The following is a 25,590-nucleotide window of genomic DNA, read 5'->3' as shown; positions in this document are numbered from 1 at the left end:
TTAATGTTTATATTACTGAATAGAGAATTGAATAACCTTGTAAATGAGCTAGTACACGACCCCTAATCTCATTTAAAAAAATAGTCGATTACGTCATCACGCCCAGATGGATGACGTCACTAGTATCATATATATGTCAAAAAATCAATTTAAAAATCGAATCACTTTGGTATTTTACATTTTTTTCTAATTCTGCAAATAAACAGTTTACAGAAGGGTAAAAATATAGTGAATAACCCTGTACATGTTTAAGTGTTCACTTTCAACTTTTCATAAAATTTTTCTAAATTGTAAAAAAAATCAAATGTAGGTAGATCGTAAAAATATCCATCATGGATCAGGGGCGGATCCAGGACCGATTTTCGGGAGGGGCCATGAATTTTTTTTTGGGGAGGAGTACCGGAGAGTCTGGGGGTAATTTTTAAAAATTAGGGTTCCAATGTTGAGTTTTAAGGCACTTTTCACACACTTTGAGTGTCATAAAGGCATTCAAAACTTATCGTTATTTTAAGTATTATTAAAGTCAGCACCGATTCCTACACATTTCTTCGGATATACAAGTGCAGTTCTTTCGACAAGTTTAATACTATTTTTCCCAATGCTTCTCCTATTAGGCCTTGTTCTTTCCCTCTTTATTGATTTTTACTAATTATTTTTATGTTCTCATAAGCGTCAATGAACTTGACAAAGTCTGCACGAATGGTGTAATTGTGTATATATTTCAAATTTAAACAAAGCTGTTCCACGTGGGATACGTCGGTGGTTTCGTCAAATATGACAGTAATAATTTGCACTTTGAACCTGATTCATTATTTGTTCAAATTTTTCTTCACCACAACATGTTATCAATTGATTTTGACTAGTGATACTAATGTATGTTGCTCGGAAAGATGATGTGGATAGGTGTTGTTTAAGAGTCTTATCTCCTGAAGTGATTTTAAACCTTAACAATTCCCCTCATTACTAGGTCCAGCATTTTCGTCCAGAAGCAGAAGGCGATCATCACGATGGCCTCTTAGAGGAATATAGAACAGGCCTAAGAACACTATAGACTCTACTATTGGTTGTAGTCTTGCTCTATTTTCTTGCATCTGTTTAGACTTCCGAGAGTCTCTCTCTGGTTAATGACTGACTTTTGCGGGTTGCGATAACTTTGTAGAAAATTCAGTCCAACCTGAACGTACTCCTTGTGGTATAATGTTTTTTCATGGAAATGTATGGCTCCGTCTTTGCCCATGAGTTTGGCAAAAGAGGTTAAATTGTGACCATATTTTTCATTAGAAAAATAAAACGCAATACTTGGAAAACAATCCAGTAACAAACAAGTACCAACCAACACCTTTGTTCTAAGTGCTGGTGACCCAATTATCGCTTCATTTCTTTTTGATAAATTGGCAATTTGTAAAATTATCAACATTTTGATTTAAAAACATCCTGTCATTCTTAAAGCTTCCGTTACTGCTTTTGTGCAATTCTAGTCTAGAAAACATATTTATCCCCTGTTTTGTATTGAAATGTTCTGAATGTTTTGAAAAACATTTGAATTGAAAATACTTAAATTTATATTTTTTAAATTCTCGGAGGGGGCCATGGCCCCCTCCCTGGATCCGCCCTTGTCATGGATAACAAAAAATTGGGCACGCCAGGTTTCCCCAACACGACTCTACCTTATCGGTAGAGTCTACGAGAAGTGTACGGTAAATTGAAGCTGTAATTACAAAAAAGAATGCACAAACCATACATACTCATAGACGTTTCACGTAAATTGTCAAGGTCAAGACAGCAAATTAGTTACCATTCCAATCCAGAGATGTCGCTGTCAGTCAATTCTCTTGTCATATTTAACAACTGACAGTTGACAATTAAATTCATTTGTTATTTACTTTTTATTTTACAGTTTGTGGTTTAATTATTTTATTATAGTGGTGTTACGTTTTTAATTAGATTTAATCACAATATTAATCAATTGTATTAACCATCCGTTTTTATGAGTAGAATTTTTAGTTTACATTGATCATCCCGTGTTGTGTTTCTCCACATTTAAAAAAACAATATAATAGATCCTGAAACAGTTTATTCCAATAGACAAGTGTGTCATCAACATTTCTGGCCTATATATTTTTGGAAGTTTGTAAAAGATTATAAGGTAATATTTATCTAAACAATATCATCCTACAAGATTTTTTCAAAAATTTTCATTCAACTCAATATTACACATCAGTGCTTTCACGTGACACATGGCAGTAGTGTTTAGCATTTTGAAAACAAATTGGAATATTTGAAGTTTTCAGTAAAATATTGAATAAAACATTGAATTGTCTTTCTGTTGTTTTAATTTCCTGCGAAATTTCATCAAAAATCCCGCAACATTTATAAGTTGAAGTTCCCACGTAACTAAAATGTGTCAATTTAGTTCCCATTCCAATCAAGAGATGGCGTTAATTCGATCCGAAAGATTAACATGGTCGTGAAACGTCTATAAGTATATATGGTCTGTGAAAGAATGTGTGTGTACTTTGTACGCACGTAAGAAGTTATACTTCTATTATATGATTATAAACGAAATTAATATACTTTTTTTTTATATTTTATTTAAATATTAAATTAATTTATACTTACTACTTCTCAAACATTTTTATTAAAACAGTGCCAAAAAACACATTAAAAATGCCACAAATGATTTCTGAACATTAATTGTCGGAAAATGTTTTAACTAAATACGTATTTTCTGAAAATAAAATTATATAATAAATATACTTACAATCATAAAATGTATAGAAAAAAATAAAAGTTTTTATTGGGATTCGAACCAACTTACCACGCGGCTGGTATTTGCGTTGTATTGGGATTCACCCGCATTAAAACTTCGCCACAGAGACAGCTTGTCATTATGTGCGAAGATCGTCTAACTAAACAGATTAACCTTTTGACATTTTTAACTTACGTAAATTAAATTATTTTGATTTTGAATTGAAATGATTTAGAATTGAAAAAATACAACAAAACATAGAGTAAGAAGACAATATATTAGGTGAATATTGATTGAAATTTTGATGGTAATCAAATTATGTAAATAAAAGTATTACATACTACTTATGTATTTTGGTAGGTTCAAGGTAGGTATCGGAGCCCGTATAACGACTAATAAATTTCGCAATCACTTGCGTCGTGCAAAGTGGCTATGTTCAAATATCATAACAAAATTTGATCAACTATTTATAAAACACTTACCAGTGAAAGATTCTTTAGCTTTGAATAAGCGAGATCTGCGGCACTCATACTAGGCACAGTTTGATGAGCTTTCACATTGGCATGCAACAATCATCTCTTCTATGTAAATAAGTCCAAAAATATAATATGAAAACTATTTAAAAAGGCAGTATAACCATTAACTAACTTTTTGTTTGTTGTTTCTCTTCCTACCAATTTTAAAACGCAACAAGCATACATTATAACCAAACCATGCACAGTCCCACAGCTGTGCCACAGCTGCCATATTGGATAATTTTTGTCATGTCATTTGAACATCCAATCAGAACAAAGTTATAATGCGCATGCGCCCGGTCGCTAGGTTTTCCCATATAAAATTTCACCGTCATTACGCCCGTAAAGAAGTATAACTTCAAAAAAAATAAATATGTATGTCTTTGTACTCACTTTATAACGCTAAAAAAATTACGGGATCTGGATTTCAATGCATATTATTTTTTATAATTCTCGTATCAAAGTTAAGCGTGAAGTTCGTAGTATTGATGACAGTTAAGGAAACATGGGCGACCCAGAAAATTGATTTTTTCTGCATTATTGCAAGTTTATTAAATGGGCAACTTTGACAACAATTTGACATTTTTAAGGTTGATCTCCAGTGTGCACTATTAGATCCATTTTCAAACTCATTAATTTTATAGTACGATAGGTTCTTTTATTTTTGCATATAGCCACAGAAACAAAAAATATTTAAACTGAAACTACTTTATTACTTTTCAAAATATGTCCCACCAAGATCGATACACTTTTGCATATGTTCAAACCAATCGGTAAAACAGTTATTCCAGTCTTCAGTTTACACCTGCAAAATCGCTGTTTTAAAGGCATCGATGACTTCTTCTGGCGACTGGACTCGCAGCCCACGCATTGAATTGTTAATCTTTGGATACGTGAAGAAGTCGTTGGAACTTAGGTCGGAACTATACGGTGGATGGTTTAACAATTCGATGTTTTGAAGGTCCAAAAACTCTTTTGTCTTATGGGCAGTATGGGCACTTGTATTGTCATGACGTAAGATGATTCGCCGTTGTGTGTTGCTGCTTTGTCGGAGTTTCGCGATAACTTCTGGTAAACAAAGGGTTATATACCAATCAGGAAGTAACCGTTCTTCAATCTTCTACAGCAATTGTTGCCACATGACCAGATTTTGACATAAAAGTTGCAACCATTTTCTTTGACACACTTCGAGAACGGATCACTTTTGTTGGTTTTACCTCATCGTGAAACACTCGCAGCGGATTAGCGCTTATTTTCCGGTTGGTAGGAGTAAACCCAAGATTCATCGCCACTAGCAATACTATAAACGTTTTTTGAGCTTCTTTTGTTGAACCGTTCCAATGTTTTTCGACACCAATTGACGCGAACTGCTTTTTGCTCTTCTGTAAGCAAATGAGGGATCCAAACGCAAGCCAACTTCCTAACACCCAGTTCTTCATGTAGGATCTTTTGGATCGAGGTCTTTGAAATGCCCAAAGAGGCCTCTATCTCCCGGTATATTACACATCGGTTATCCTTAATTAGCTGACGAACCGCATCAACGTTTTGCTGTGTGACTGTTTTGGGTGGACCTGGCCTGGATTCGTCGCTGAGACTGGCGTGACTACGTTGAAATTCGCAATACAAGCGGGAAATAGTTGACTGGTGTGATGCTTCATTCCCAAACACAGAAACCATTTCAGCGTGACATGGCATTTGGGATAATCCTCTCCAAAAATTGTAAAAAATTATTGCTCGAAAATGTTCTCGGCTAAGATCCATTTTTGACCGACTTGCTAATTTCAAAAATTCATTGTATCTACATGACTTATTGTATCGCAATAAAACTCTCGATTTATGTCAACAAAAGATTGAGGTTACGTTCGTGTCCGAAAGTTTTATTGGCGGCGCCCTCTAAGAGGCTATATACAAAACTAAAAACACAGGCCACTTATTAGACGAAATTAACGTTTTCTGTAGTGTGTATTCTCAAATGAGTGTGCAAATGACCTGTTTGTGTAAACTACTTGAGACAAATTTCACACTTGTGAGGCAATTTTCTCAGTGTGCACTCCCAAAGGACTTTTCAAATGATATTTTTGACTAATAAACTGCTTAAAACAAATGCCTTCACACTTGTGAGGTTTTTCTCTAGTGTGCACTCTCAAATGTCTTTTCAAAGTAGTTGCTCGGCTAAACTGCTTAAAATAAATTTCACACTGTATTTTCAAACTCTGTTCTAGACTAAACTACTTAAAACAAATTTCACACTTGTAATGCTTTTCGCTAGGGTGCGTTTTATTATGTCGTTTCAAAGAAACTATTTGGTTAAATTGCTTCAAACAAATTTCACACTTGAGGTTTTTCTCCAGTGTGTACTCTCAAATGTCTTTTCAAAGTAGTTGCACGGCTAAACTGCTTAAAACAAATTTCACACTTTAGGACTTGTCTCAAGTATGCAGTTTTAAATCAACATTTAAATGAGCTTTCTGAGTAAACTGCTTTAAACAAATTTCACACTTGTAAAGCGTTTCTCAAGTGTGCAATCTTAAATGACCATTTAACTGAACCTTCTGAGAAAACTGCTTACAACAAATTTCGCACTTATAAGGCTTTTCTCCAGTGTGCATTGTCAAATGCTTTTTCAAAGTTTCTATTTGACTAAATTACTTCAAACAAATTTTGCACTTGTGAGATTTTTCTCCAGTGTGCACTCTCAAATGTACTTTCAACTCACTTGCCGTAATAAACTGCTTAAAACAAATTTCACTTGTGAGGTTTTTCTCCAGTGTGCACTCTCAACTGTGTTTTTAAATTACTTGCATCACTGAACTGCTTAAAACAGATTTCACACTTGTAAGGTTTTTCTCCAGTGTGTACTCTCAAATGTGTTTTTAAATGATGTGCTCGACTGAACCGCTGAAAACAGATTTCACACTTGTGAGGTTTTTCTCCCTCAAATGTACTTTCAACACACTTGCTGTAATAAATTGCTTAAAACAAATTTCACACTCGTGAGGTTTTTCTCCAGTGTGCACTCTCAAATGTGTTTTCAAATGACCTGCTATAATAAATTGCTTTAAACAAATTTCACTTATACGGCTTTTCTCCAGTGTGTACTTTCAAATGTACTTTCAACTCACTTGCCGTAATAAATTGCTTAAAACAAATTTCACACTTGTGAGGTTTTTCTCCAGTGTGCACTCTCAAATGTGTTTTCAAATGACCTGCTAAAATAAATTGCTTTAAACAAATTTCACTTATACGGCTTTTCTCCAGTGTGTACTTTCAAATGTACTTTCAACTCACTTGCCGTAATAAATTGCTTAAAACAAATTTCACTTGTGAGGTTTTTCTCCAGTGTGCACTCTCAACTGTGTTTTTAAATTACTTGCATCACTGAACTGCTTAAAACAGATTTCACACTTGTAAGGTTTTTCTCCAGTGTGTACTCTCAAATGTGTTTTTAAATGATGTGCTCGACTGAACAGCTGAAAACAGATTTCACACTTGTGAGGTTTTTCTCCCTCAAATGTACTTTCAACACACTTGCTGTAATAAATTGCTTAAAACAAATTTCACACTCGTGAGGTTTTTCTCCAGTGTGCACTCTCAAATGTGTTTTCAAATGACCTGCTATAATAAATTGCTTTAAACAAATTTCACTTATACGGCTTTTCTCCAGTGCGTACTTTCAAATGTACTTTCAACTCACTTGCCGTAATAAATTGCTTAAAACAAATTTCACACTCGTGAGGTTTTTCTCCAGTGTGCACTCTCAAATGTGTTTTCAAATGACCTGCTATAATAAATTGCTTTAAACAAATTTCACTTATACGGCTTTTCTCCAGTGCGTACTTTCAAATGTACTTTCAACTCACTTGCCGTAATAAATTGCTTAAAACAAATTTCACACTCGTGAGGTTTTTCTCCAGTGTGCACTCTCAAATGTGTTTTCAAATGACCTGCTATAATAAATTGCTTTAAACAAATTTCACTTATACGGCTTTTCTCCAGTGTGTATTTTCAAATGTACTTTCAACTCACTTGCCGTAATAAATTGCTTAAAACAAATTTCACACTAGTGAGGTTTTTCTCCAGTGTGCACTCTCAAATGTGTTTTCAAATGACCTGCTATAATAAACTGCTTAGAACAGATTTCACACTTGTGAGGTCTTTCTCCAGTATGCACTCTCAAATGTACTTTCAAAACACTTGCTGTAATAAACAGCTTAAAACAAATTTCACACTTGTGAGGTTTTTGTCCAGTATGCACTCTCAAATATCTTTTTAAAGTACTTTTTTGATTAAATTGCTTAAAACAAGTTTCACACTAGTGAGGTTTTTCTCCAGTGTGCACTTTTAAATGTCTTGTCAAATTACCTGCTATAATAAATTGCTTAAAACAAATTTCACACTTATACGGCTTTTCTCCAGTGTGTACTCTCAAATGTACTTTCAACTCACTTGCCGTAATAAATTTCTTAAAACAAATTTCACACTTGTGAGGTTTTTCTCCAGTGTGCACTTTTAAATGTCTTGTCAAATGACCTGCTATAATAAATTGCTTAAAACAAATTACACACTTATACGGCTTTTCTCCAGTGTGTACTCTCAAATGTACTTTCAACTCACTTGCCGTAAGAAATTTCTTAAAACAAATTTCACACTTGTTAGGTTTTCCCCAAGTGTGCACTCTCAAATGTGTTTTTAAATGACTTGGATCACTAAACTGCTTAAAACAAATTTCACACTTGTGAGGTTTTTCTCCAGTGTGCACTCTCAAATGTACTTTCAAATGACCTGCTGTAATAAACTGCTTAGAACAGATTTCACACTTGTGAGGTCTTTCTCCAGTATGCACTCTCAAATGTACTTTCAAAACACCTGCTGTAATAAACTGCTTAAAACAAATTTCACACTTGTGAGGTTTTTGTCCAGTATGCACACTCAAATGTCTTTTTAAAGTACTTTTTTGATTAAATTGCTTAAAACAAATTTCACACTTGTGAGGTTTTTCTCCAGTGTGCACTTTTGAATGTGTTGTCAAATGACCTGCTATAATAAATTGCTTAAAACAAATTTCACACTTAAACGGCTTTTCTCCAGTGTGTACTCTCAAATGTACTTTCAACTCACTTGCCGTAATAAATTTCTTAAAACAAATTTCACACTTGTGAGGTTTCTCCCAAGTGTGCACTCTCAAATGTATTTTCAAATGACCTGCTGTAAGAAATAGCTTAAAGCAGATTTGACACTTGTGAGGATTTTCTTCAGTGTGAACTCTCAAATGTTCTTTTAAAGTATATGCTTCACTAAATTGTTTAGAACAAATTTCACACTTGTGAGGTTTTTCTCCAGTGTGCACTCGCAAATGTCTTTTCGAATCACCTGCTCTACTAAACCGCTTAAAACAGATTTCACACTGGTGAGGTTTTTCTCCAGTGTGCACTCTCAAATGTACTTTCAACTCACTTGCCGTAATAAACTGCTTAAAACAAATTTCACACTTGTGAGGTTTTTCTCCAGTGTGCACTCTCAAATGTGTTTTTAAGTTACCTGCTTCATTAAATTGCTTAAAACAAATTTCACACTTGTGAGGTTTTTCTTTAGTGTGCACTCGCAAATGTCTTTTCAATTGACCTGCTTCACTGAACTGCTTAAAACAAATTTCACACTTATAAAGCCTTTCTTTAGTGTGCGTTTTTATATGTCGTTTCAAAGACCTTTTGTGGTTAAATTGCTTAAAACAAATTTCACAAATGTAATTATTTAATGTTGTTTCTTCAGTTTTTTGTTGTTCCGTTGTGCATGCAAGTTCAGTTTTCATAATTTCCATTTCGTTCTGAGAAAAACCTAAAATAAAAATAAAAGCTATAATTACAAAGTTTTTATTCAGGAACTACAGAATCAAACAAAGAGTAATAACATTTAATACGGATTTTTGGCTATTAGTGCAGCCACTGAAGGTTTTCATTTCCGATTTCGTTGAACCTCCATCGATTTTCACGAAAATTGGTGAGTAATTAGAGGATACCTCAAGGAACAAAGGTGACATGATGTCAACTTGAGCTTTTACCCTGGGGGTGGATGCCACCCCTTCTCGGGGGTGAAAATTATTTTATTAAAAATAATACCACAAGTCGATAGAGGGACAAATTATAAGCAAAATTTGTTACATAAAGTTATTAAAATAAATCAACACTTTTTGAGTTATTAAAGACCAAAGATTTTATTTTTTCGTAAAAAAATGCATGTGTCAAATCGGTTTTTCACGTATAAATTAAAAACTATAAGCTTTTACAAAAAAAGTTATTATTACTGAAATTGAAGATAATCAAAAAATTGAATACATTTCTTACATAAAGAACTAAACTAATGTTAGTTCAACGTGAGTTATTGGCAATTGAATGTATTTTTTTCGACGAGTACTCAAGTCTAAGTATTCAAGCTTAAATAACGGGAAAACGATGCAATGTATAAAATATTCCTGCTAAACATTTTTCAAAGTACTTCGGAATACCTATCAAATGAGCTTCAGAACAACGAAATAGCGTCAAAATTAAGCAAGATATAATGAAAATAAAAGAACCGTTTCGAATTTTTTAGGAAAAAGTGAAAAATAAAAGATACGCCATTTCCACAAAAATTTAAATTTATAGTAATCCTTACAAGAACTTCTTTATATTAGCATAAGTAATGTTTTCGATAATTTTGACCGGTTTAGAATGCATATTTTTGAAAAAAAGATATAATTTAAAAGAATCATGATTTTTAAAATTATTGTAATTCTCATATTCTTTTGATAATAACTCCAAAAATACTCAATATACGTAAAAAATTATATATAACCAAATTTTGGCTTTTTCTGTTCCAAATATTATACCTGTGTTACTATTTCTATAGGGTAAAAAATAACCGAGATAGAAACGTTTAAATCTTAAATTTTGCTGTTGGGAACCATGCAACCGAGGTCATTTAACTTTTTATTTTTAAAAAAGTATATATATATATATATATATATATATATATATATATATATATATATATATATATATAGTAATTACTAATCAGCTGTGATCATTTCTAGTTTATATATATATATATATATATATATATATATATATATATATATATATATATATATATATATATATATATATGCCTCGTCCAATTTACTTACCGTTGCACGTCATCCGCGACATAGCCTGTGACACCATACCAACACGAAATATTTAGGCGGTGGGTGTGTTCTTTTTTAGAATCAAAATGATTCTAAAGGGGAACACACCTACCGCCTAAAAATTTCGTGTTGGTATCGTGTCACAGGCTATGGCGCGGATGACGTGCAACGGTAAGTAAATTGGACGAGGTATATATATATATATATATATATATATATATATATATATATATATATATATATATATATATATATATATATATATATATATATATGAAAGGAAACGGCAATTGCATTTTATTTCACTTCGACCACCACCGATATTCTACACGACGTGTTTCGAGCTCATGTCAAGCTCTCGTCAGGAACATCTAGGTGGATGGTCGAGGTGTAAGAAAATGCTTTTGGCCTTTCTGGTAATAATAAAATAACCAGACTTCAGTACACTTGGTACGACATCTATATTAATTAAACGAAAAGATTTCTCTGGTATACAGAAGAAATCTTTTCTGTAGCGGACGCGAAAATGTAAATTTCAAAGTCTTCATAAAAGACGATGAACGACAAAAGACACCTCTTTGTGTCACAGATTTGTCTACAAAGCCACGTTATTCGCTACACATTCGTCAATAACGGAGAAGAACCGTGATATGAAAGGAAACGGCAATTGCATTTTATTTCACTTCGACCACCACCGATATTCTACACGACGTGTTTCGAGCTCATGTCAAGCTCTCGTCAGGAACATCTAGGTGGATGGTCGAGGTGTAAGAAAATGCTTTTGGCCTTTCTGGTAATAATAAAATAACCAGACTTCAGTACACTTGGTACGACATCTATATTAATTAAACGAAAAGATTTCTCTGGTATACAGAAGAAATCTTTTCTGTAGCGGACGCGAAAATGTAAATTTCAAAGTCTTCATAAAAGACGATGAACGACAAAAGACACCTCTTTGTGTCACAGATTTGTCTACAAAGCCACGTTATTCGCTACACATTCGTCAATAACGGAGAAGAACAGTGATATGAAAGGAAACGGCAATTGCATTTTATTTCACTTCGACCACCACCGATATTCTACACGACGTGTTTCGAGCTCATGTCAAGCTCTCGTCAGGAACATCTAGGTGGATGGTCGAGGTGTAAGAAAATGCTTTTGGCCTTTCTGGTAATAATAAAATAACCAGACTTCAGTACACTTGGTACGACATCTATATTAATTAAACGAAAAGATTTCTCTGGTATACAGAAGAAATCTTTTCTGTAGCGGACGCGAAAATGTAAATTTCAAAGTCTTCATAAAAGACGGTGAACGACAAAAGACACCTCTTTGTGTCACAGATTTGTCTACAAAGCCACGTTATTCGCTACACATTCGTCAATAACGGAGAAGAACCGTGATATGAAAGGAAACGGCAATTGCATTTTATTTCACTTCGACCACCACCGATATTCTACACGACGTGTTTCGAGCTCATGTCAAGCTCTCGTCAGGAACATCTAGGTGGATGGTCGAGGTGTAAGAAAATGCTTTTGGCCTTTCTGGTAATAATAAAATAACCAGACTTCAGTACACTTGGTACGACATCTATATTAATTAAACGAAAAGATTTCTCTGGTATACAGAAGAAATCTTTTCTGTAGCGGACGCGAAAATGTAAATTTCAAAGTCTTCATAAAAGACGATGAACGACAAAAGACACCTCTTTGTGTCACAGATTTGTCTACAAAGCCACGTTATTCGCTACACATTCGTCAATAACGGAGAAGAACCGTGATATGAAAGGAAACGGCAATTGCATTTTATTTCACTTCGACCACCACCGATATTCTACACGACGTGTTTCGAGCTCATGTCAAGCTCTCGTCAGGAACATCTAGGTGGATGGTCGAGGTGTAAGAAAATGCTTTTGGCCTTTCTGGTAATAATAAAATAACCAGACTTCAGTACACTTGGTACGACATCTATATTAATTAAACGAAAAGATTTCTCTGGTATACAGAAGAAATCTTTTCTGTAGCGGACGCGAAAATGTAAATTTCAAAGTCTTCATAAAAGACGATGAACGACAAAAGACACCTCTTTGTGTCACAGATTTGTCTACAAAGCCACGTTATTCGCTACACATTCGTCAATAACGGAGAAGAACCGTGATATGAAAGGAAACGGCAATTGCATTTTATTTCACTTCGACCACCACCGATATTCTACACGACGTGTTTCGAGCTCATGTCAAGCTCTCGTCAGGAACATCTAGGTGGATGGTCGAGGTGTAAGAAAATGCTTTTGGCCTTTCTGGTAATAATAAAATAACCAGACTTCAGTACACTTGGTACGACATCTATATAAATTAAACGAAAAGATTTCTCTGGTATACAGAAGAAACCTTTTCCGTAGATTTAATTTACATTTTCGCGTCCGCTACGGAAAAGATTTCTTCTGTATATCAGAGAAATCTTTTCGTTTAATTCATATAGATGTCGTACCAAGTGTACTGAAGTCTGGTTATTTTATTATTACCAGAAAGGCCAAAAGCATTTTCTTACACCTCGACCATCCACCTAGATGTTCCTGACGAGAGCTTGACATGAGCTCGAAACACGTCGTGTAGAATATCGGTGGTGGTCGAAGTGAAATAAAATGCAATTGCCGTTTCCTTTCATATCACGGTTCTTCTCCTTTATTGACGAATGTGTAGCGAATAACGTGGCTTTGTAGACAAATCTGTGACACAAAGAGGTGTCTTTTGTCGTTCATCGTCTTTTATGAAGACTTTGAAATTTACATTTTCGCGTCCGCTACAGAAAAGATTTCTTCTGTATACCAGAGAAATCTTTTCGTTTAATTAATATAGATGTCGTACCAAGTGTACTGAAGTCTGGTTATTTTATTATTACCAGAAAGGCCAAAAGCATTTTCTTACACCTCGACCATCCACCTAGATGTTCCTGACGAGAGCTTGACATGAGCTCGAAACACGTCGTGTAGAATATCGGTGGTGGTCGAAGTGAAATAAAATGCAATTGCCGTTTCCTTTCATATCACGGTTCTTCTCCGTTATTGACGAATGTGTAGCGAATAACGTGGCTTTGTAGACAAATCTGTGACACAAAGAGGTGTCTTTTGTCGTTCATCGTCTTTTATGAAGACTTTGAAATTTACATTTTCGCGTCCGCTACAGAAAAGATTTCTTCTGTATACCAGAGAAATCTTTTCGTTTAATTAATATAGATGTCGTACCAAGTGTACTGAAGTCTGGTTATTTTATTATTACCAGAAAGGCCAAAAGCATTTTCTTACACCTCGACCATCCACCTAGATGTTCCTGACGAGAGCTTGACATGAGCTCGAAACACGTCGTGTAGAATATCGGTGGTGGTCGAAGTGAAATAAAATGCAATTGCCGTTTCCTTTCATATCACGGTTCTTCTCCGTTATTGACGAATGTGTAGCGAATAACGTGGCTTTGTAGACAAATCTGTGACACAAAGAGGTGTCTTTTGTCGTTCATCGTCTTTTATGAAGACTTTGAAATTTACATTTTCGCGTCCGCTACAGAAAAGATTTCTTCTGTATACCAGAGAAATCTTTTCGTTTAATTAATATAGATGTCGTACCAAGTGTACTGAAGTCTGGTTATTTTATTATTACCAGAAAGGCCAAAAGCATTTTCTTACACCTCGACCATCCACCTAGATGTTCCTGACGAGAGCTTGACATGAGCTCGAAACACGTCGTGTAGAATATCGGTGGTGGTCGAAGTGAAATAAAATGCAATTGCCGTTTCCTTTCATATCACGGTTCTTCTCCGTTATTGACGAATGTGTAGCGAATAACGTGGCTTTGTAGACAAATCTGTGACACAAAGAGGTGTCTTTTGTCGTTCATCGTCTTTTATGAAGACTTTGAAATTTACATTTTCGCGTCCGCTACAGAAAAGATTTCTTCTGTATACCAGAGAAATCTTTTCGTTTAATTAATATATATATATATATGCTTTCTGTTGTTTTCCGGGTTTGACTCCGCGTTGAATAATTTTGGTTTTGATAAAAACCATTATTTTGACGACGTTTCGGCAAGATCTCACTTGCCATTGTCAAGTCAGGTAGTTCCGCTTCTCGCTGCTGCTTGAAGTAAACTTTACTTCAAGCTCAGTTTACTTCAAGCAGCAGCGAGAAGCGGAACTACCTGACTTGACAATGGCAAGTGAGATCTTGCCGAAACGTCGTCAAAATAATGGTTTTTATCAAAACCAAAATTATTCAACGCGGAGTCAAACCCGGAAAACAACAGAAAGCACATATAGCTCCCGCGGAAACTTCAAGTGTAACATATATATATATATATATATATATATATATATATATATATATATATATATATATATATGCTATGTCTTGGTCTCGAATGTTGTTTTTTGAGTGGAATGTGTCTAAGGATATTCAACCTCTCATCCTTACCGATGAGCCCAGAGAGGTTGAAGAGGGCGAAACACATTTCTAAGAACTAGTGTTTGGATTTTTAATTCTATTCAAAAAATTTTCCCAACCCAAAATGGTGGATGTGTGAATTATTCGTAAGGGGATTTCTCCACATTCTCTATTTCATTTGATTGATATCGTACGAGTGGTCGTTAAACCAATAACTTCTCATCTTTTGTTTTAAACATATGTTTTACTTCAAGTAATTAGGGAATTAAAACTTGAGACTGTCATTTTCAGATTTGGCGTAGATCTACGCTTCTGCTATGTCTTGGTCTCGAATGTTGTTTTTTGAGTGGAATGTGTCTAAGGATATTCAACCTCTCATCCTTACCGATGAGCCCAGAGAGGTTGAAGAGGGCGAAACACATTTCTAAGAACTAGTGTTTGGATTTTTAATTCTATTCAAAAAATTTTCCCAACCCAAAATGGTGGATGTGTGAATTATTCGTAAGGGGATTTCTCCACATTCTCTATTTCATTTGATTGATATCGTACGAGTGGTCGTTAAACCAATAACTTCTCATCTTTTGTTTTAAACATATGTTTTACTTCAAGTAATTAGGGAATTAAAACTTGAGACTGTCATTTTCAGATTTGGCGTAGATCTACGCTTCTGCTATGTCTTGGTCTCGAATGTTGTTTTTTGAGTGGAATGTGTCTAAGGATATTCAACCTCTCATCCTTACCGATGAGCCCAGAGAGGTTGAAGAGGGCGAAACACATTTCTAAGAACTAGTGTTTGGATTTTTAATTCTATTCAAAAAATTTTCCCAACCCAAAATGGTGGATGTGTGAATTATTCGTAAGGGGATTTCTCCACATTCTCTATTTCATTTGATTGATATCGTACGAGTGGTCGTTAAACCAATAACTTCTCATCTTTTGTTTTAAACATATGTTTTACTTCAAGTAATTAGGGAATTAAAACTTGAGACTGTCATTTTCAGATTTGGCGTAGATCTACGCTTCTGCTATGTCTTGGTCTCGAATGTTGTTTTTTGAGTGGAATGTGTCTAAGGATATTCAACCTCTCATCCTTACCGATGAGCCCAGAGAGGTTGAAGAGGGCGAAACACATTTCTAAGAACTAGTGTTTGGATTTTTAATTCTATTCAAAAAATTTTCCCAACCCAAAATGGTGGATGTGTGAATTATTCGTAAGGGGATTTCTCCACATTCTCTATTTCATTTGATATATATATATATATATATATATATATATATATATATATATATATATATATATATATATATATATATTGATACATGTATCCATGTGACTTCCAAAGTAGATTCTCGTAATACGTTGTTACTTCATATATACCGTTATGACTTCCGATTTCGGAAGTCACAACGTTTGGCCTATATTTTTACGAATTTGGCTACTAGATGGTATCAGAAGGCTTATATTAAAAATTTCGCTGGAAGTCATATCGTATCTAACATACTCATAAGATCAGATTTTAGTTCGACGGTATATCACCAGCGCTAGTGTCGCTCCCGTGCTACTATACAGGTTATGTACACAACGCGTAGCGTCTTCCGTATACCACACCGCTCGGTGTGACTTCCGTTTTTTGGCAACCCTGTGTAACGGTTTCCAGACATTTATCTGTTGTAGATTCGCGGTCCTAATCGTACTTAGTGTTTAGTGTGCCTTTTGTTTTTAAACATGAATAATAGCAGATCTGCTTTACTTTTAAAGTTAGCCTTAAATGAACGTACAATAAGTGATTATATATCTCTATAATTATATATTTTCTGTACTTATTTTAATCTATAATATTTACTTACCTATTTACTTATATGAATTCATTTTTCTCGTGTTTTTGTTTACTTCCTTTTTTACAATGAACTTCTAATTTAATCTACACTCACCGGCACGAAAAACGGGCACCCCAAAAAATGGGTAATTTTTGATGTCTCGTATCTCCCAAACCTGTTGTCCGATTTAAGTAATTTTTATGTTATAGCCTTATTCTTTAACAATATAGCTATGATAATATTGTTGATAGACAGTTAAATTTTCATTGTATACCGGGTGTACCAATCAAACTGGGTTTTTTTTCTCAATTTTCACAACACCCTGTGGAATATTCTAGCCTTTATTAAATATTTAAATTAAAGCCTAACTATAGCTCCAGGTTTTATTAACATTCTGTTTTTTATTTATTCGCTTACGTTGGATAATAAAAAAGTTAAGGACTTTAACAACTAGCCATGTTCTTTATCGATACAGGTGTTTCTAAATATAAGTGCGACAAACTTTAAGGGTTAATTTCTGCATGAAAAAATAATGATCGTTTGGCAAAAGAATTTTATATTTGCAAGCATTTGCGGACATAGCTTTATCAAGTAAACGATCATTATTTTTTCATGCAAATTACCCCTTAAAGTTTGTCGCACTTATTTAGAAACACCATGTATTGATAAAGAACATGTTTAATTGTTAAAGTCCCTAACTTTTTTATTATCCAACATAAGCGAATGAATAACAAACAGAACGTTAAGAAAACCTGGGGCTATAGTTGGGTTTTAATTTCAATATTGTATAAAGGCTAGAATATTTCACAGGGTGTTGTGAAAATTGAAAAAAAAACAGTTTGATTGGTACGCCCAGTATACAATGATAATTTACCTGTCTAGAAACAATGTTATTACAGCGATATAGTTAAAGAATAAGGCTATAACATATTAAAGAAATACTTAAATCGGAGAATAGGTTTAGGAGATACGAGCCATCAAAAATTACCCATTTTTTGGGGTGCCCGTTTTTCGTGCCGGTGAATGTATCTATTAGATAATCTAAATTATTTTTAAAAATCTTATTAAAAGCTTAAATATAAGAAATGTAGGTAAATGTTCTCATTTAACGAAATTTCCGAAAATTGCGTATTTTTTTGACCCAAGTAGGCTGAAAAATCGATTTTATAGTTATTGTTGTTTCGAAAGTAATAAAGCGTGTAAAAATATACAAAAAAATTGAATGTACAATTACAATTGAATGGAATTAAATACACGAAAAAATGAATCAAGAGCGATAAAAAGTTTAAAGTAATAAATTCTAGTAATAATATGAAATACAGTAAACTCTCTCTTAAGGGGGTAGGCGCAAAATCTCGGTCCAATGCTATTTAAATGCATTCATTTTTTACGAATTCTGAGAAAACTAATAAATACTTTTTAAAACTTACACCCAGAATGAAAGATTATTATTGCGGAGGACCGAAAGTCCCTTAGAATAAACAAAAAGTTTCTTGATAATGAAATATACGAAATTAAAAATCACACTAATTTTTTCTCTTGTTTTTTTTATCCCGTTATCTTATTAAAATAAACATTATATAAGTTTTCAGGGACTTTCGACCCTCGGTAATAATGTAATATTCCATTCTGCGTTTAAATTTTTCAAAAATACTTATTAGTTTTCTCAGAATTCGAAAAAAATTAGTGCATTTAATTAGCATTTTACCAAGATTTTGCGCCTATCTCCTTAACGAACACCTCCTCTATACGGTCGGTATTTAAGACAAAACTCATTTGCCGATAATATTGAACCTGTACTCTTCAACGGACACTCCCTTAAAATGATGTGTAAATGAAAAAAAATACATAGGTATTTTTTCCAAATAGTTTAGAATACAAAACTACATATATTTTATTATTTAAAATTAATACAGAGATGTCAACGAGTGATATTTGATACTGTTTAATTTATCAGCAGTAGGCAATAAAAATATGTTTCTTAAGTTTGATGTTTCTACTACATTCTTAACTGTTTAGCAAAATGTGGGATCCGTAATTAAAATATAATATGTGTGTCGGTCATTAAAAGAAACGTGACACCGTCGTAACGTTGTTCTAATAATATTTAAAATTGATATGTTGTGACTAAAAATTCTGCTTGAACGGAAATGTCTACTTGAACATATCCAATAAAAATTTTATTTTCTTTTAAAAATGTTTGGGATTCAAGGGCGACTTGACTGTATGATAAAACAATAATTATACAAACAAAACAATTGTAATTATCAAGATTTTTGCTGTAAACTCGTGGAGAAATACATCAAATTAATAGAGCTCGGGAAATATGCACTTAAAAAAACCTTAAATTATACAAAAAACAGTTGAATAATTGAAATATGCACTAAAATATTATGATTTTATACATTTATAAAAAACGCAATGATTATTGGTGTATTGAAAGTAGGTACTTTATTTTACCTAGTCCAGGTTGTATCTTAGTCGATAGGAAAAATATTCTGATTCGTTTTTTACGATCTTACCGAAATACATTCGAACCCGCTTATTGGAATAGCCTTCGTGCCAATCAAAAGTATTCCTATAACCGGGATATTCTAATAACCGATCATTGGTCGCTAGTAGAAACGTTTCCGGACCGCAAATTTCTATCCCTTAAACCGGGATATTCCTTTAAGAGGTATTCTAATAAGCGGGTTTGACTGCAGTATAGTTCATTAACGGTTTTTGCTCCTAATTTTAAAGAACGGATTGACGTGAAATTTAGCATACACATAGGTCACATGTCAAAGAAAAAAGTGAAAAGAAAACTTTGCCCTGGGGGGCGAGTTTCTCCTCTTCTCGGAGGTGAAAAATATACGTTCAAAATAAGTTCGGAAATGGATAAACTGACTAATTCTAAGCAACTTTTGTTATATAGAATTTTTTCATCAAGTTAATACTTTTTGAGTTATTTGGGAGTCAATATGGCAATTTATCATCAAAAAACACTTTTATACGGTTTTTTGCCAATAACTCAAAAAGTAAGTATGTTATCGGGAAAAACATTAAAAGTATAGCTTATAAAGTAACAAAATTGATGTACGTATGAACTTTTTAGAATCAGTAGAAGCAAAGTTGTAGCTAATGTAAAACAGGAAACAGGTTCATATTCGTCAAATTTAAAAACGAATAATTTCACGTGAAATAACCAAAAAATGATAGCAACCAAAAAATGATGCACTGTTCTGAGACAACTTATTACAACTTTTTTAAAGTTTTAAAAAGATATTTTTTATGTTTTCTAAAAAACTTTCTAGCATTAAAATTAAGCAAGATACGCTCAAAATAAAGTAGGTCCTATTTTTGTTAAAAAAATTCGAAAAAGCACCCCTTAATTGGAATCTCATATGAAATTAATACTTACCGCTTCACAAGTTATTTAACTTATGTAATATTTATATGATCTGTATATCTTATATGATCGGCTCAAAGGGCTAATTTTTGAAAAAAATTGGTTTTAAAGTAAAATTTTTTGCAGAAAAAAATGCTGTTTCAAAATGACATAAAATTTATTAGTGATACTAAAAATTACGAATAGTAAAAAATGTAGGTTTTGCTTTTCTGAATATTTAGGATTATGTGTTTTTCTTTGAGACAAATATTGGTTAAGATATGGCTGTTCAAAATTGGCTTACAGAGTTGGTTAGTGACTAGTTCAATCCCTTTCAATTACATCCCCTTAAAATAAGCATTTTGAACCGATGAAGCTTACAGATCATATTTATAAACAATACATACACGAGTAAATCAACTTCTGAAGTGGTGACTATTAATTTCATTTCGGATGCTAATTAGGGGGTGAATTTTATAATTTTTTACAAAAAAAAGGATCTTCATTTTGAGCGTAACTTCCTTAATTTAATGCTAAAACTGTTTTAACCTTTTTTTAAACACTACAAAAAAGTTGTAATGAGTGTTCCCCAAAAAGTGCTTTAGTTTTTGACAGTTCACGTTGAAATATTCAATTTGGAATTTGGCGTGTATGAACCTATTTTTCATTAGTTACAACTCTTCTCTTACTGGGTCTAGGGATCTCATTCATAAGCACACCATTTTTTTTACATTTTTATGGGCTATATTTTTCCTAACAATGGTTTTTTCGATAAAATACTTTAATTGCCAAAAAAACCGTTAAAAAATGTTTTTTTTTTGTTGAAAAATAAACATATTTACTCGCAAATAACTCGAAAAGTAACTAAGTGAAAAAATGCTATAGAACAAAAGTTGCCTAGAATTAGTCAGTTAATCCATTTCCGGAATTATTTTGAACGTATATTTTTTTCATCCCGAGACGAGGTAAAAGTCACCCCCATGGCAAAAGCACACATCGGCACAATATCAATGTGCTTCTTTGACATGTTACCTATGTGTATGCCAAATTTCATGTCAATCTAAGCGGTTTCTTAAAATTTATGGGTTTTGCAATATTTTACCGTCAGCGAACGGACTAATAGTAGAGGATCCGATATAAGGCCGATCTGCATCGATCTATTTAATGGATAACGTGTGCGTGAAGTAACAATGTATTTTAAACGGGATTTACTTTTTCGCACTGTTTTTGACACACTTTCATATAATCAAATATCCTTAACTTTAGCGTTGTCATGGTGATGACATAATGGGCAATAAATTACAAAAAAAAAATTTGACAGTTTTGTGGTTTGAAAGAAATTAGAATGTTTAAATAAGTTCTAAAAATTGTAGAATAGTAATGAATTCCAGTGATGGAGAGTTACAGTTATTTTATTTGTTTATCGTAGATAAAATATTGTATGAAACTGTGCGTGAAGTACTTTTTGCGAACTTACGCGATGTATAGCACTCGCTTCGTTGTCGCTCGTGCTCTAAACATCACGTGCATTCGTAAAAAGCATACTTCACGAACTGTTTCATAAATAACTATTTTCATATATTAAAAAAAATGTTTCGACCCGGGTAGATATTATTCCAGATTTTCAGATTTGAGCACAGTGTTAGATGGTTGGGGCATATATGGAGAGCAGGTAGCGTAACAACTATAAACTCAATTTTACAATGGAAACCCGGAGTTAGAAGGAGACGCGGAGGAACTAGAATAAATGGTTACAGGAAGTAAAGGAAAATTTATATAGGGCAGGAATTAGAGACTAGCAGAAAAAGACAGAGGATAGAAAGAAATGGAGAAGCACAGTCAATAGTATCGAGTAGCAGACTGGGACTAATCTGCTCTAAAAAGATGGATCTAGATAGCTTTTTAGCGGCTCAACCCCACCTGGTGTATTTAGCCATTTAATTTTCTTATTACACATTATTATTGGTCCATCAAAAATTAAAAGGACGGTGCCTGTAATAAAATCTAAAATTCAAAATTTAATCAAGAAAAATAATAAATATTAAAATTTCCTATAAGTTCAAATTTATTTATTAAAATTTTTGATATAATTTTCATAAATAAATTACTTACTAATAACACTTTTTTAATTAATTCCAAAAAATCCATTTTGCAGCAATAATAAAATATTATAGTATTTTTACTACAAAAACGTTATTACGTAGGTCAAAATTTTTGACGTAAGAGAACTGTCAAAACATTATAATGTGATTTTTCATTATTGCTATGTTTATTATAAACACGGCAATAATGAAAAGTCACATTCTAATGTTTTGACAGTTCTCTTACGTCAAAAATTTTGACCTACGTAATAACGTTCTTGTAGTAAAAATACTATAGTATTTGTAAAATAAATATCAATCGTATCATAAATAACACAGGTTTACAAAAAAAAACTAAATTTCGGACTATTTGAAGAAACCATATTACAAGGGGGTTTTTGGGGTGGCTGATCACGAATCCGGGGTCCGCTCACCCCTTTCACGCCAGGTAAAGGTCATTTCATGGTCAAATCAAGATAAATCGACAGTCGCTCTGAGAAAGTATATTAGGGCGTTTTTGGTGTCGCTGATGACCAATCAGGAGTCCGCTGACCTCTATCACGTCTAGTTCAAGGCCAAATCAACATAAATCGACACAATCGCTCTGAAAATATAGGGGTTTTGGAGTCACTGATCATGAAAACTGCGGTCCGTTGAGCTCTACCACGTAAGGTAAAGGTCATTTCAAGGCCAAATCAGGACAAGTCCACAAAACTGATTTGGCCTTGAAATGACCTTTACCTGTCGCGGTTGAGCTCAACGGACCCCAGTTTTGTGATCAGCGACCCCAAAAACCCCCTAATATACTTTTTCAGAGCGATCGTGTCGATTTATCTTGATTTGACCTCGAAATGACCTTGAGCTAGACGTGATAGAGGTCAGCGGACACAAAATTCTTCATCAGCGACCTCAAAAACCCCCTAATATACTTTTTCAGAGCGACTGTCGGTTTATCTTGATTTGACCTTGAGATGACCATTACCTGACGTGATAGAGGTCAGCGGACCCCGGATTCGTGACCAGCGACCCCAAAAACCCCCTAGTCATATGGTTTCGTCAAATATTCCGAAATGTATTTTTTTTGTAAACCTATTTAATCAAAAGAATATCAATCTTTTAATTTAAATAGACAACTGTAAAACAGGCATTCACAACTGTATTCACAGTAAAAGTTTCAAAAGATCACACATTACGCTTAAAGTAAGAGGTAAATCAGCAGACGAGTCGTTGTGACTTCCAAAATATAACAACACCGCTGGAAGTGACAACGCACCTTGAACTACCCTATATTTGGAAGCCATAACGTATGCTGTACGCTTCAGTATATACGTATATATATATACAAAATTTATTTTGGTAAATCCTTTCCCCTCAATAGGTAGACCCATTTTATAAGCCCCCCTTTTACCAAATACACAATTTTTAAAAAATAATTCCTAGTAGAAAAGGTGGAAGTCGGACAGCCTCTTCTGTATACCGGAAGTCACAACTTAACGTGCATCAATATATATATATATATATATATATATATATATATATATATATATATATATATATATATATATATAAACAAACAAGTGGTTTATTAGGGTTGCAGTCAGAAGTTTGGCCAGGATATCAAAGAAACACTCTTTTGACTTTTTGTCTAGCTTTCGGGGTTGTTTGACCCCTTTATCAAGACTCTGTAATATAAAACAAAAATTTAAGTATTTTAAAATATTACATTGTTTTAGTAAACCTACTAGTCGTTGAGATTATTAAAAAGAAGCTTGATGATGCTCAACATTTCAAATTAACACAAATATTGAAAACAGAAGACAAAGGACACAATACATTTTAAATTTTTTGAATAATTAGCAGAAATACAATAATTATTCTGTCATGTTGACCTATTGGTAATGTAAGTCAAAAACTCTGACACATAGAGAACTGAAAGAAGAAACAATTTAATTTATTTCTGCTAATTATTCAAAAAATTTAAAATGTATTGTGTCCTTTGTCTTCTGTTTTCAATATTTGTGTTAATTTGAAATGTTGAGCATCATCAAGCTTCTTTTTAATAATCTCAACGACTAGTAGGTTTACTAAAACAATGTAATATTTTAAAATACTTACATTTTTGTTTTATATTACAGTCTTGATAAAGGGGTCAAACAACCCCGAAAGCTAGACAAAAAGTCAAAAGAGTGTTTCTTTGATATCCTGGCCAAACTTCTGACTGCAACCCTAATAAACCACTTGTTTGTTGATATTGACAGTCACTAATATCCAGTATTTCTTATATATATATATATATATATATATATATATATATATATATATATATATATATATATATATATATATATCATAAAGGAGTACGACCGTCAATTCCAATATAACAAAGGAGCACTCGTAAGTGTAGGGTTTTATCGGTCAAGTGGGTGAAAAAAGAGACAAAGAATTCAGCTACTTCATCTATTTATTGAAGACGTTTCGTCTACTGCTCAGTAGACATCATCAGTTCATCTACAAAAAGAGTGTTATAAGAAACAACATCCAAAAGAGAGGTAAAAAAGCACTAGCGTTACCTTAAAAAGACATGTAGCAAAAGATAAGATGTACATAGTAAAAAAAAACCTTATCCATGAACCAATGTAATGTATAAGTATGTAACATTTAAGTGTATAGTTAATATTTAAAAACTTTAGTACAGCCAAAGACAAGACCATGTGGTAACAGTCACATATAAAAAACAAGTGGAAAAAAGCTGGCTTGCTTTTTTTTTTCCAAAGTCAAGAATGAACCAAGAAAAAACCAGATTCACACTTCCAAAAATTTAGTAGTGTTTAAGCATACTTCATTTTAACCTTAGGCAACATCATTAAATGAATATAGTGCTAATATGCAACTTCGAAAATTTAAAGTTGAATAGTTACCAGCAGGTCATCCTAGCCCAACGGACACACAAAAGAAAATGGAGTTTGAATTATCAGGTGTAAACTGACATCTCGCCAAGAGGCAGGCAACCTTTAAAAAATTTTATAACAAAGAGTGACTGACAACTGCAGCGCAGCGCGGTAAAATTTAAATTGATGTATTTAAAACAGTTATAAAAGTGTTTAAAAAGTGAAAGTAATATCAAGAAGTAATCAAGGGATGTACCTTATACCTCGTAGACAAGAATCACAGTTTATTTTAAACAAGTGAGGGCACTTCACACAATTATATGGAAAAGTGCCTACGTTAGTACTGGTCATCCAGTTACTAACGAATATATAAGATAGTACAATAGTATAACTCCCATATATCGCAGCTCAAAATGCAAGAAAAAATATGCAATAATTTAAGAAAATTTATAAATCAGTTTAGCAAATTGTAATTTATAATTAATATCAATAATGCAAAATTTTATCCTATGGAAAATTTTAAATTGTTCAATCTATTAAGTAACTGTTATTATCAAAAAAAAAAAGTGGGAAA

General features: G+C 33.2%; 1 protein-coding gene across 12 annotated transcripts in view; it reads right to left on the bottom strand.

Moving 5' to 3' along the window:
- Nucleotides 1-3,956: 3,956 nt before the first annotated feature.
- The window catches only part of LOC126887404 (zinc finger protein 226-like), a 53,639-nt gene continuing 32,005 nt past the window's right edge, over nucleotides 3,957-25,590 (bottom strand). For 2 of the 12 annotated variants that reach the window (XM_050654910.1, XM_050654911.1), the window contains one exon: nucleotides 3,957-9,099. In XM_050654910.1, coding sequence (XP_050510867.1) covers nucleotides 7,577-9,099 — 1,523 coding nt within the window. In that variant the 3' untranslated portion in view covers nucleotides 3,957-7,576. The remainder of the gene's footprint in view (nucleotides 9,100-25,590) is intronic. The other 10 variants (XR_007699055.1, XR_007699056.1, XR_007699057.1 and 7 more) reach the window with 10 other exon arrangements.

This window comes from Diabrotica virgifera, chromosome 6 (assembly GCF_917563875.1).
Source record: "Diabrotica virgifera virgifera chromosome 6, PGI_DIABVI_V3a".
Classification (NCBI taxonomy): domain Eukaryota; kingdom Metazoa; phylum Arthropoda; class Insecta; order Coleoptera; family Chrysomelidae; genus Diabrotica; species Diabrotica virgifera.
The sequence above is the reverse complement of the archived record's forward strand: the minus strand, read 5'-3'. Positions and strand labels throughout refer to the sequence as shown.